General features: G+C 40.1%; 1 protein-coding gene across 1 annotated transcript in view; it reads right to left on the bottom strand.

Annotated features, from left to right (window-relative positions):
* The window catches only part of WDR35 (WD repeat domain 35), a 2,872,164-nt gene that overhangs the window by 1,806,075 nt on the left and 1,051,020 nt on the right, over window positions 1–15,069 (bottom strand). The window contains exon 12 of the mRNA XM_044065775.1: window positions 7,066–7,126. Within this exon, the coding sequence (XP_043921710.1) occupies window positions 7,066–7,126 (61 nt within the window). The remainder of the gene's footprint in view (window positions 1–7,065; window positions 7,127–15,069) is intronic.

Genomic DNA, 15,069 nt, shown 5'->3' with positions numbered 1-15,069 from the left:
AGAACCAACACCTGCCCTGGAAGAAGTAAATCCTTGAAAGCTATTAATGCAAATTGGACTGCTAACATCTCCTTCAAGTTGATATGTAGATGTTGAAGTCTGGCAGGCCACGTGTCTTGTACCCACTTTCCATTTAGATGAGCTCCCCAAGCTTTGTCTGAGGCATCTGTCGTTAGAATCTGACTCGCCTCTGGCCGGGTCACAGAGAGTCCCTTGTTTAGGTGACATTCCTGAGCCCACCACAAAAATTCCTTTTGAATGCAAGGTATTATCTGAATGACAGTGTCCATATCTTGGCAGTGCTGTGTCCATACATTCTTGAGATACCATTGTAGCTTCCTCATATGCAGTTTGGCATTGGGAAGCACCAGAATACAAGATGCCATGAACCCCAAGGCTTGAAGGACTGTCCTTGCAGTCAGCCTGGACTGATGAGACAATTGATGGAAGTACAGAGAAAGATTCTTTTGTTTGTCTGGGGTCAAAAAGGCCATCTGGGATGCTGTATTCAGTCTCACACCCAGAAAGCACATGTCCTGAGAGGGTACTAGACTGGACTTTATTTCGTTCACAGAATACCCCAGGCATCTTAGCACTGCTATCACATACTGTAAATGATGAAGAAGTTCGTCCTTTTCTTGGGCCAGAATCAGGCAATCGTCCAAATAAGGATAGATCTGTATTCCTCTTAGCCTGAAGAAAGCTATCACTGGAGCCAGAACCTTTGTGAACACTCTGGGCGCAGTAGATAAGCCAAAGGGTAATGCAGAGAACTGATAATGAGAAGTCCCAGCCCGAAAACGCAGATACTTCCTGCAACTGAGCCTGATAGGAACATGAAGGTAAGCCTCCTTGAGATCCAGAGTCACCATCCAGTGATCTTTGCCCAGCAGAGGTAAAAGCTGTTGTAACGTCAACATTTTGAACTTGGGAATGTCCAGATATGTGTTGAGGATAGATAAATCCATAATTGGTCTCCACGTGTTCCCCTTCTTTGGTACTAGGAACAGGCAAGAATAAAATCCTAGGCCCACTTCTGGCAGAGGGACCGGTTGTATGGCCCCTATTTGAAGTAGCAGAGAAATTTGTTTGTGAGCCTCTAGTCTTTGCTGAGGAGGAACGTCTGGCATGCCTTTGAAAGGAGGCAAGGTATGGAAATAAAACTTGTAACCTTGGTGTATGATATCCAATACCCATCTGTCTTGGGTAATCAAACTCCAATTTTCCTTGAAGAGTGCCAACCTTCCTCCCAAAGGTGCTGCCAGGCAAGAAGGATCTGGCAGCTGAAAAGGTAGGTCATTGGGCCTGTTTACGAAAGGACTGGCCCCTGCCCTCACCCGAAGATTGTGCAGGTGAACTCCCTGTTCTAGGTCTGAAGGAACTCTGAGCTCTACCCCTACCACGTCTAGATCTACCCCTAGACTGAGAATCATAAGAAGGATACGTCCACCCCTTAGCAGGCCAATTCCTACTAAACTTGGAGGCTGAACTTGCAAAAATCTTTAACAGCCTGCATAGACTTAGCCTTGTCTTCCATTTTCTTCAAGACTGACTCCACAGGTGAACCAAACAACACATCAGACTGTAAAGGAGCATCCAAAATCCTTGCCTTAACATGGTCAGATAAATTCTGATCCCTCAGCCAGGCGTGCCTGCGAAGAACTGAACCAGTGGCAGCCACCCTAGACGAGGCCTGTACAGCATCAAAACCACATTGTAAAGAATGCTTACCCACTTGTTCAGAGACATGCACCAAATCTTGCAATTCTTTACACTCAATGCCTTCCGCCAGAGCATCTACCTTAGACTTCAACTGAGAAAGAAGATAGTTTTGATATTTCAACATGTGAAACTGGCAATTCAAAGCCCTCATAGCTAAGGTGGAAGAAGTATAGACTTTCTTTCCCCATCTATCCAAAGCTCTGGCCTCTTTATCTGGAGGAACCGGATTTTTTACAACAGAGGCCTTGACACCCTTAAGTCCCTGACTAACAGTTTCTGGGTCCGCCCTAGGACTCTTATAAAGATATTTATGAGCCTCAGGCACCCTGTAATACCTATCCGGTTTAACAGGAGCAGGAGGCAAAGAATCAGGATTAAGTGAAGCCTCTGCAAACACATCTTCCACAACATCCAGAACAGGTGGTATAGCCAAGGGCCTATGCTGGGGCAAAAGCAAAAATTCCCTAAGCCTTTTCCTGGAATCAGAGAAGTCCTGACCTTCCCACTTAAAATGTTCCCTCATGGAATGAAGAGTCTCTGAAAAAGAGAAATCCTCTGGAGGAGAAGCAGAAGGAGTCGAATCATCTGCATCAGAATCAGAATAAGGAGAGTACTCCTGCAAGTCTTCAGTCGAAGACTCTGAAACATCCGAAGCCTGCTCAAAACTCCCCAACTCTGGCTCCACCCTAGGCCTCTTATCAGGAGGGGGCAAAGAACCTCTAATCAAAGTAATTAAATCTTCTGCCATTTTAAGCATGTGCTTCTTGGGCACAGACCCTGCTGAACTAGGAGTGACACCAACAGAAGCTAAACCTGGCCTGCCTCTGGGAGAAGCCTTGGAAACAGAAGGAGAGGGCCTAACCACCCTAGGAAGGGAGGGGAGTACAGTAACCTGAGAAGCCCCTTCAGCCTGGCCTGCCTCCTGAGAGGCCACATCCTGCAATATCAAAGTCTCCCCCTGGAACTCCAGAGAAGCCTCCGTCGGTACCACCGGTTCCACTGACGCCTCTAAAGAACCGGCGTCCGGTACGGACGACTCTTCTTGCCTGGGTTTAGCTGCTTTGTCTTTGCGCTTCTTTGAAGAAGCGGACGCCGGAGAATCCGACGGCATATTATAATTGCACCGCTTCCCGAAGACCAACCTAGCACAATCTAACCTTCGCTTAATAGTGCGCTTATTGAACCTAGCACAAAAGCGACACCCAACAACGTCGTGCTCAGGCCCCAAACAAGGAATACACAAAGAATGATAATCCCTATGCGGTATCTGCTTCCCACAAGAAATACAGCTATTCACTTTTTCTGACATCCGGTAAACCACTGAGGCAAGAAAAAACCAAAATATTCCCCAACGGGGTACTTAGCCAACTTTGACTCGGTCTGAAACTCCGAATTCGAAAAATTTCAGAACGCCGAACGGCACTTGCAACGCTGCTTCTGCATCGGACCATGCGGCAAAAAAGACTGAGGATATGACGTCGGTCATGCGCATTTGTACCCTGACGTCCTGATGTCAGTCTTAAGCGCCTTGACCGACGTCAGCCTAATACTTTGATATTCGGGCCGACCGAGGACAGCGGACTACCCATATGTAAGGACTGCAGCAATGTGAGATGAAGAACATCTGTGTTTTGGAAGAAAATGTAAACACATAGTGATTAAGTGTCTTAAGGTTCTAATTGCATTAAACTGATGAGACATTATTAACTGATTAATTATTTAACTGAGTTAATGAAGCTTCAACTTCAATATATAAGGGTAGGAGGCTACTATGTATGATTCATCTGAAGAAGTCACAGCATTTACTGTGACGAAAAGTGCTTTATGTGGATTAAATTGTGCTATTTTACTACAGTTTTGTGTCGATTTTCACTTTGCTCTTCAGTCCAGTGTATTGTGGCTTCATAGTTTTATTTTCTTAGTTTATTTGAGGTTTGGACCTGTGCCGTCTGTGTCAGTCTTTATCTTTACGTTTTTTCAGATCATCTGCTGGCGGATGGCTTACCGAAGCCATATTGGAGTTCGAGGACTGTAATGAAAATATCTAGCTACAATAAGGGCCCGAAGACGGATAGTTCTGGCAGTGAACAAAGCACAGAAGCAACAGCAGGTGACGTCGTAGTCTGGGCCTAAGCAAGTGACGCAGTAAGAATGAAAGTCTAGGTGTGGAATTTGCTTTCCACAGGTGAGACAATTGCTAACTTTTTCTGACATCGGTTAGTGCAAGAAAAAAGATGCCCTATGGAGTACTTAGCTTTAGAAGACTTCAGCTTCAAATCGGTAGACAAAACTCAGGTAGCGGCCGACAGGCACTCGTGTAAACTGCCTCTGCTTTGGGCTCCACGGCAAGAAAGACTGGGGTAATGGCGTCAGCTGCCTTACTTTATACTACTGATGACCTGAAGTCAGTCCTGAAGTGACAGCAACTGACGTAGAAATACTAAAGCCTCTGGTATTCGGGCCAGCCGATGGTTACCCTGGCAGGGATAACCCAAATGTGAAGACAACAGTGAAACACGAAGAACATCTACAAGCTCACAACACTGGAAAACCCCCCCAGAAGGCTGAACCACGTCAAGCACACCCACAGATTCGGACTGGTTTCAAAGAACTAAGACGACACTGTGTCCCTACATACCCTTACTGGTAAATGCTTCTTACTTGTTATGAAGAATGTATAGGCCTCCTTGAAACTGATTATATGTATACATCTGCAATCATAGGACTGCATACATATCTGTTGACCTCATCATATCCAAACATAGTGAAAGTTTTGAATCATGAAGAGAACAACTTTAAGATAACTTCCCTGCTTAGTTTAGCAGAAGCAAATCTGTATCAGGCAGGAATGGAAACCAAACCAGAAGCAGACAAAATTCAGTCAGCAACTGAGTGCCAAAAAGCAAAAGAAAAAATACAAGAAGTAAAAGGCAAGAAATGTGGAAAAGGTATAAAAATAGCTTCAAGTCTAGAAAACTAATGGAAAAACCTCATGTCAATCAGGGTTTGATGCAGGAATGGTTTAGGAGAAATATATTTGAACCAAAAGATGAAAGGTTAGTGTTAGCGGCTCAGGAGAGTGGACTATGTTTACGTTGGTTTATCAAGTTCATTAAACATGTGGGAGAAACAGACAAATGCAGGCTTTGTAGAACAGAATTGGAAACAGTTGCACATCCTGTTGCTGGGTGCAATACACTAATGGCAGAAGGCCTGTATACTGAAAGGCATAATAATGTGCCAAGACTGTTGCAATGGGGATTGTGCAAACATTACAATATTAAAGTAGCTGAAAATCACAGGAAATATTAGCCACAAAGCATTACAGAGAATGATGAAACTTATATTACATGGGACCACCCATCACCAACAGTTCAAAAAACAGATGCCAGTAACCCAGATATAGTGGTCCATGAAAAGAAGACAAAATTAGCATTGATCATTGAAATTGTTACACTCAGTGTTTATAGTGTCATAAGTACAGAGAGACACAAAGTCATAAAATACCAGGATTTGCAGGCAAAAACGAGGGCAATGTGGAAGAAAGACACCCAGACAGTTCCAATAGTAGCAGAAGCAATGGGTCTCATAAAAAAAGACTTTACAGTCGTATTTAGATGAGCTACCAATACATGTAACTCCATACACACTACAGGAGGAATTAACATTGGGCACATTGTACGTACTGCGAAGAACACTTTTGGCTAACATCAAAGACTGAAACAATACTAATTTCACAAACTTAATCATATTTCAACTTTGGATGTGGTTCATTCCCATTATGGTATTAGAAACCCAACATGTTTGGAGAAATTAGACAGAGATGAACCAGCAAGAGGGGACAAGTCATTACTTTTGTCCATCTCCAAGACAGGTACCTCCGTCACTATGCCTCCCCAGGCCTGTGGGGCTGCAATTGTTCTGCACCTCTGACATAAGCAACAAATTAGATGTGTACTGGGGATAGATGACAGCCTTCTCAACACAAGTGTGAGCACCTACTGAATGTGGTACTGACATATGAGAGGCCAGCAAAGGCTCCTGTGCTGGCATCAGAGTAAATTCACTTAAAAAATACTCATACCGCACAATCCCATCTCATCATGGGGTGAATAACAACCACAAGTTCAATGCAGTGGGAAGAAACCAACAACCCACCAGATTTAAATGCACTAGCAGAAGCCTCCTTAACTCTCACTGAAGTCATTCAGTAAATTGTCTTAGGGGTGGAGGAATACACTGTTCTGACTTCAGTGCAAACTCACAGCATGCACTAGACCTGAAAGACTATTGCTAATGAAACAATCAGTCCTCCAGCATGACTTGCAAGACAGTTAAACCCTCAAACATACTTCTCAAAATAGTTTCCTAGGGATCACTCTTCCAACCACATTCTTAGGTATCAGACACTAAAAGGTGTCATCTCAAGCCCTTGCTAGCTGAAGGAGAGCTCAAAGTCAGTGAAGGGGTGAAAGCTCTGAAAATAGCATACTTATGGGAACAGTTTCCACTTTCTTACCTTCACCTTCTCTTTGTTTTTCACCTGAGACTAAACATTGGACCATACTGCTAATGCTAATACCAATGTCCCTTTTCTGCAGACAACCTCCTAGCCTCAACAAAGGTTTCATGTTTCTCCCTACACCTATGATGAATGGTTGGGCCGAACAACTGAAACATTAGGTACTTCTTGGCATTGTTTTCCCATCTCAGGTAGTAGTGGCAAGGCTGACATAGCTCCTGGCTGGTGATCTGATGACTGAAGGTACACTAAGAAGGCCTAATTCCTTCACTACCTAATATGGTAATTTCATTACAAAGAATGCCAGAAGAATAATCGATGTTAGACACAAAAAAGAAACATTAAGCACAAAACTGGCAAGCACTATAAGCCTAGTATACCAATGTCATAACAAGTATTACTGGATATATACATATATATATATATATATATATATATATATATATATATATATATATATACATACATATACACACACATAGAGATGTAGAAAGTAAAATGTCTGCTGAGAGCAGCTCTCAGGAGAAAGATTTCTCCAATTATCCACTGCAGAGATCTTGAAAAATATCAAATAAATGAACCAGTCCTAAAATTCAAGTGAACTAAACACTCTGCAAAAGCATCTTGAAGCAAGATCAGAATACATGACTTAATTAAGTTCATTTGAAGATCTTTCAATAAAACTAATGTTAAACCATTGCTTTTTGACATTAAAACTTATTTTAAGAAAACATACAATTATCGGATTACAACTGTACAATTTCCTTAAACTCAGATGTGATGTTTATTCTACTAATTTGTTTTAAAAAGTGCATACTTACCAACATCGATATATTTGGAATCCAGAGGTGTCCCAATAGAATTGCAAAGTACAAGGGCATACTGAAAATGAAAAAATAAAATAGAATATTTTAGCTATTAATGTACATATATACATTTGTACATATAGTCTAGAGGCACAGTTGTTATTTTTTTCTAAAAATTAAATAAGGACATGTATGGCTAAATGCTGCAAAGGAATGATGACATCTGCCCCAAAGTCATTAGTGAGCCCAGTTAATCACAAGATTAGCAAGAGAGAGACGATGGAACATCTAGTGCACTGCTCTGGTTTTCCTGGAGCAGAATATGAGCTAGTGAAGGACTGATCTCTGGTAAAGGCAAGAAAACAGTAAGCATGTTGGCTGTGCTCATATTGCAGGCTCTAACAAATATCACAAGAGAGTGTGTGTATGGGAGAGAGAGAGAGTGTGTCTCCAGTGTAATCCTATATGCCAGGCACCATAGAAAGAAAGAAAGAAAGAAAGAAAGAAAGAAAGAAAGAAAAAAAAATGGAAGCAAAAGAGGGAGATCCTCATGAGACTTATCATCTATACCACTCAGTTCAAATACAATGACACACAGTGTCAACAAGTATGACAAAGGTATCATCATTCATTTATAAGCTGGAGACTAATGCATGTCTTGATACAGGTCCTGAAGTCAAACATCAGAGAAGAAGGTGAACAGCATCTTTATACAGCTGCATGACTTAAATAGTTTTCAAATGCCATTAAGAAGAAACATCTGCTACAAAAGCAGGGTAAGAGCAACTATGCAGTGCAGAATAGGACAAGAACGAGTTAACTAGGACTTATTAAAAAAAACATGATGGAGATCTTAACTCTGAAAATCTGGATAAACTTGGATTTTCTGGGGAAAAAAATGGAACGTTTCAAGGCCAAAGTAAGAAGAAAGCCATACTTAGTGCAGCATGCAAAAGGTGAGTGAGATTAGTTACTGAAAATGTCACAAAAACTGCGATAAAATATTAACATCTAACTCTAATTTCTATTCCTTTATTTCAGTCCAAATATTAAACATCACATCTTAACAGGGTTTTGCAAAACAAAACAAAAAAAGGCATTAATGCTACATGTACACATACTTGTCTTGGTTCAGATGTGCTAAATTCTTCTGCATAGTAAGTAATAAACGTTTCAAATACTAAATGTAAGTATGCTTAATACAAGCTTTCAAGAGATAAAATTGCATAATCTGTAGGTTTACAGGTATAATTACTAGGTTAGCTGCCCTTGACAGCCAATTTTCCTTTTTGTGCTCGAGTTAACCTATCTCATTTGGTTACAGACTGGCCTCACCCATCCCATGGTTGATAATTATATATTACTTGTAATGGGAATAACTGGGATGATACCACAGATAATTTGAGGAGAGACATGCATGGGATAAAGCATTTAGGAGCTATCTCTGTCCAGTAGTAGTACAGGTGGCAGTCCTGGGCTAAATTTTCTGTTTCCCATCCACAGATCCAAGTTGTGCTTGAATATGGACAGGAATGAACTTTGTTTTATGTGGATGGAGAGTCTGTTCCAGAGCAGCAGTATCCTCTGCGAGATATACCTTTAACTCCAAACCATTCTGTTGTTACTCAAAAGGTTTATATCCCTAGAACAAGTATTTTTGATGCCATCTGATTGCTGATGTGCAGTAAGTCCATCAGTATTGGGTTGGACGATGCCTTGTATGTCAGACACAGGTCACCTTTTAGCAATCTATAGGATAAACAATATAGTGACTGGGCTTTGAGTTGATCAATGTAATACATGTTGATTAGGCCTTGTATCCTTTCCATATGGTATTTCTGTGGGTGTTCCAGTTGTTGCATGGATCTGGACAGATATGTGTCAAAGGGGGTATTGTATTCAATGACTGGCCTAATGAGGGCTGAGTAAAGGGGAACAATGACATCCCCAGATCTAGACACAATCCCTTTGTTTATAAGTTGTGCAATATAGAAGGCCTTACTCACAAAAATAGACACATGTTGGTCAAAAGGTAGGTCACTGTCCACATAAATTACCAAACAAGTGGGTCAACTTTCACAGACGCATTGTTTATATGGTAGCTCCCTGGGATAGATGATTCCCAAAGGATACAATAATTCATTTTTGGCACCAGTTATTTATTTGGGAAAACCTTGCAAACTTAAGTCAGACAGACCCTTTGGTATTTGCTTTTACTTTAGAAAAGAAGATGCCTAACAGGAGAGATCCCTGCACAGCACCCTGGGGGACTCCATGGGTGACTGGTCTCTTTATGTAGGTAACTTCCCTTACTTTGATTTCCTACATCCTAACTGTAGCAATTCAGTGGGTGACAAAGGGGTTTATTCCCAGTTTATTTATCTTTTCTACTATGCGTGAGTGGGGAATTATGTCAAAAGCTTTGGCCAGGTCAAGGTTTGTACTGTTTTGCCTTCATCCATTACTTTGGTGACCATTTCAAAACAATCCACCACGTTGAGTAAGCATGACCTGCCATTGATGAATCCAAACTGAGATGGGACCAGTGTTTGATGTTTTCCTATGTCCTGATTGATTAGTTCCACAATAAGTCTTTCCATTGCACTGCATATGAAACTGGTCAGACTTATAGGTCTGCAATTGTCTGGGTATATGGAAGGTCGTCCCTTATGCAGGGCAAGAACTGTAGCTGTTCTCCATTCACTTGGTACAAAACCTATATGGAGAATGGAGGCTGTGACTGAACAGTGTTGGTAGGGGTATGTATAAATTGTGCTTCATGTTATTTAAGACGCATCCAGGGATACTGTCAGGAACTATCAATGTAGTATCTACTTTCTATTTTTTTTTTTTTTTTTTTAGATTTCTAGAAAGTCATCAATACTTAGCCCTAAATTATGAACTCTTGTACCAAAGAAACAAAGACACCAAGCAGGAAATTTTACCAGACATCATAAAGACAGCAGCTATGTATATGTACTACCACAATGGTCTCATCTCTACATCTACTTCAGTCTACCCAATGTTTGCTGACAAGCTACACTGCTTATTTTCAGAAAAAAAAATTAGAAGGCTAAACCTCCATATTTTACTAACACAAGGCATAGTCCTAGAAGATCTGAAGACTGATTACTAGTAGCCTGTTGAAAAATATAGGGTGGTGATGGGTTGAAAGCAGTATAAGCTACATAGTGAAGACTGCTTAACTTCATCATCTTCTTTTGGCTTTTTCCCAGTTAGGGGTTGCCACAGCGGATCACCTGTCTGCTCATGACTGGCAGGGGAGTTTTACAGTGTCAAGCTGCCAGCCCAGCACCCAACCTTCCAGAGAAGGCACACACATGCACGCACTCATGCCCAGGGCCAATTTAGCATGTCCAAACCACCTACAGCATGTCTTTGGGGTGGGAGGAAACCGGAGCACAACTCACGCGACCACAGGGAGGACATGCAGACTCTGCACAGAAGTCACCCCAGCTGAGGAGCGAACTGGAGAACTTCTTGCTGTGAGGTGGCAACGCTAACCGCTGCACCACCGCGGTTGCCTTGAAGACTGCTTAACAATATCAGAAATAATGTATACTTAATACAATACAATACATATCCTGATGACTCACTCTCTTCTTTCTCAAAGTGTAGGAGTTCTTCTCTCTCAAAGTGAAGGACTTTGCCCCTATGGTAGGGATTCCAGGAAGTAGGCTGTGAACTACAGAGGCACACAGAAGTACCTGAGAGTGTGTGTATGAAAGGCATATGTGCTTCCATCACAATCTCACTGCACACCTGATGTTTGTGGAAAAGGGGAACAGCATACAGGGCATATATGAAAATGTTGTATAATATAATATGATATGATTGCTTTGGTGTCTGTTTCCCATCCTTTGCCCCTAGAGGGTAAAAATAAGTTGGTGGTCAATGAATATGCATCGGTCTTGAGGCCAGCGATTGAGTGTGTGTGAACTGAGGTGGAAAGACAAAAAAATAAGGAAAGACTCTCGTACTCTAGAGACAGGAGTAAGTGCTATCAAAAATTCAGATTTCAAAAGAATAAACTGTTTTTTAAACATTTTTATTAAATCATCAGATTTTAATAAGTAACATGGGTTTACATACATTAATGGAAAACATAACATTTTTATTCCAAGAACACTGATGGACCCAAGGAAGGCACGACTCTCCAGGTTAAAAACTTAATTTATTGTCGGTCATAACCGCTTTCGCAGCTACTGCTGCTTCATCAAATAACAAACACATTCAACCAGAGCTGGGTTTTAAATAAAAAGTGAAACAGTATTGAATCACATGACCACACAATTTAAAGAAATACAGCTAAAATATATGTTATTCAAACAGCACATAAAAACATATACATATAAATGCAACATAAAAAGTATACAAAAATATATTTACAAAACTTCCAATGAGGAAGTAAAAACACTACTACAGCTAACAAGAAAACAGACCTATATAAATGCAGATGCAAAGACAAATACTCTCATCTGGCTAATGGATTTGACTTCAGTTTAGGGTACAAACTTATTCAAACCATGCCCAAAGTCTCCCCTCAGCCTGATAGTCCACTAAGCTGCCATCTGTTCTGTTTGATTCCTTATGTCTCCACCTCTTATAGTCTCATAGACCCTACCAAGAACCAGAAATTTAAATGTATGCCTAGAATCAGTACCCAATACATGTTTTGACAAAGCACTGGTTGTGCTTCCCTTTTATATATAATAAACATGCTCCTTTATTCTTTCCCTTAGAGCCCTATAAATCTTTATTACATAGAACTTGGAACATTCCTTGCAGTGAGCTAAATAAACATGTTCCATACTGCAAGTAGCAAATATATGAAACCCATAATCCCTTTTTTGGTCTGGATGTGTAAATTTTGCACTGCTATCAATATATGAGCACACTGAACACCTACCAGTGGGCATTATGACCTTATTTTTATGCTGCACAGAAGCCATGGTAGGGTAACAAAGTTGCCTTTTCAATGATTTCATGGTTCTAATGAGAAATCTGGGAGTAGTGTCTATCTGCTTACTGATGTCATACTCAGTTGTTAAAATTCCCCAGTGTCTCTTAATAACATTCATACAGGAAGAATCATAAGAAGAAGAATATAAGGGAACCCTGAGTTTATAATCCTTTCTTCTATCCCTCATTGCCTGATGTCTTTCTAGAAAAATAAGGTTTAGCTGTGCTAGATCTAAGAGACTGAACTTCACCTATATTCCTTTGAATATTATGTGTCATAACCTCTCTCAACCAGTTCTGTATGTAAAATATTAAGTTGGTTGTCAAAATCACTGTCCCTAACATTAAGCCTAGAAGCTCTAAATATTTGATTCCTGACAACATTCTGAAAAAAGTGTGTGTGTGGGGGGGGAGAACATACTGTCTCTAGCTAATAAATGATTACCATGACAAGACTTCCTATATAATCTAGTGAACAAACCCCCATCACCATCCATCTCTACAGTGACATCCAAAAAAATCTATTTTACTAAAGGACACATTAAAAGTAAATATTAAAAATGTAGTATTATTAATATATTCATCAAATTCCCTAAGTTTGTCTTCTGTTCCATCTCACAGAAGGAACAAATCATTGACAAACCTTCTATAAAATACTACTTGTTGTTTATAGGGTCCATTAAAATATATATTTAGCCTCCCCTACTGCCATAACCGAATTGGCACAGGATGTGCCCATAGCTATGCCGTTCCGCTGCCAGAAGATTCTTTCATTATACAAGAACACATTGTTCTCTAATACACACTGTAATAGAACCTTGACAAGCATACTCTCTGACTCATCAAGCTGTGAATGCAGCCTCAAAAAATCTTGTATCATACCCAAACCTAAGTCACTGGGTATGACCGTACACAGAGAGGTCACATTTAAGGTGACCAACAGCAAGTTCCTGGTAGCAACAGTGGATTGTTCCAAATAGCTGTATAAATCACTTAAAAAATGCTATGTATCTTTCAAAATATGTGGTATGACACTAAGTAGTGGTCTCAGGGACTTTTCTAAATAAATACATGCAGGCTTGGTGCACCAGTTGCATCCTGCAACGATAGTATGCATAGGTGGATTCATTCTATTCTTTTGGAACTTGGGTAGCCCTTGCATAATGGGAAGTAAAGGATCTTTTACTAAAAAATAATCAAGTAGTTCCTTCTGTAGTAATTTGTGCTGATATAACTTATTCAGTGTACATTGAATGTTTGTTTCCATCTGTTTAACCTTGATTTTACTAATAACCAAATAAAATTTATAATCATTAAGTAAATTGTTCACAGCCTCATTGTACCAATCCAAATCTAAAACTACTATCGGCCCACCCTTATCTGCAGGCCTGATAATAATGTCATGGTTATTCTGAAGTTGCTTCAGAGCTAAATGCACTTTTTTAGTTAAATTATAATTCCTATGCATTTTGCTTGTTGATTCCTTTAACTTATAAATATCTTGAACACACAGTTTCTCAAACGCATTAATAAGGGAATTCACAGCAGGCACAAATGTACTAGGTTTTCTAAAGCAGTAAGACTCAGCATAACATCCACTGCTATCATTATATAGCAGTTTTAAAGTAAGATTTCTAGCAAAAAGTTTCACATCTAAAATAACATCACTATAATCAGAATACCTTGCGGGTATAAATGAAAGCCCTTTCTTTAACACACTGAGCTCACAATCAGTAAGACTGTAGCTGGATAAGTTCCAAACTAGATGTTTTTTTCTTCATAAACGCCTTCTTGATATTTGGTGTCCCTATGAGATTCTCCTCAAGCTTCCTCTTCTGTCTGCCCTGACTTCGCGAGAGTGTTTGCTTGTTTTGATGGCTCCAATCTTTTATAGGCAGAGGGAACATATGTCTGTGTAAGCCTAAAGGGTGCAAGGCTCCAGAAACAACCAAATTACTCTGTGCAAGTGCATTGTTAACAGCAGTCCATTCTGCCTTATGCACTTGTGGTGTAACAGTAAAAGTTTTTTTCCTGGCCCCAAGTTCCTTACGTACTTCACTATTCTGCCTGGATACAGCTGATGTCAACTGAGAATCACTGGCAGAATCCGCCACTGTGTTAGCTGAAGGAATAATATCACTGGTCACAGCTGTTTGAGTAGTTGCCATAGTATCAATACACTCTGTATATCAGATACACCTTCCTTTGATTCACTATAATGTGGCCACATAAAAACATGGCCCTGTTTAAAATCAAAGAAATCCCTTGTTAAGTTGTATTTGATTTTAGCCAGTTTACGTTCATATACAGAAACAGTGTCAGTAAGCTCAACATATAGCTATCAACCACCCCTATTTGAAACAAGTTAAGCAGCTCTTTGTACTGCTGCTCAAGTACACACATCAACTGCTATACGTCTTTGTTGGAAGAATGAATAAGGAGCTTAAGATATTCAATGCTGCAGCAAATGTTAATTTCCTGCCATTCAGTTAATAACTCAGCATCCAAGTCTGCCTGCGCTAGCATCTTTAACACCCGCAGGCCTCATGGAATTATTTCATCCTTTACGCAGACTTCCAAATGGTATGATTGATACTGCAAATGTTTGAGCTTAAAAAGATTTTTCTCTATATAATGTAACTTACGTTTTAGTTGTAGTACATCTACAGGAGGCACATCTTCTTCCATGACATTTAAGTTGTTCTCAAACAAGGGATTGTCTTGGGCATGAATAATATTATAAAGTCTCTCCAAACCTTTAGGTTTATCATGCTGTAGATTCTTGGGTGTATAATCCAATTCAATACTTCAGCCACAATGTTTGGTAGTGTGGTGGAAAAAAATCCAAAAGGTAAGAAGCCAAAGAAAACCTACCACCAACTTCCCAGAGCAGCAGAGTCCAACAAAAATAAAAACAAATAATCCAAAAACATTAAACCTATAAGCTCTAAATATTTGATTCCTGACAACATTGACATCCTATATAATCTAGTGAACAAACCCCCATCACCATCCATCTCTACAGTGACATCTAAA

The sequence above is a fragment of the Protopterus annectens genome, chromosome 1.part0, assembly GCF_019279795.1.
Source record: "Protopterus annectens isolate FY-2018-M chromosome 1.part0, PAN1.0, whole genome shotgun sequence".
NCBI classification, from domain to species: Eukaryota; Metazoa; Chordata; order Ceratodontiformes; family Protopteridae; genus Protopterus; species Protopterus annectens.
Note: the sequence above shows the minus strand (reverse complement) of the source record. Positions and strands in the feature narration are given on the sequence as shown.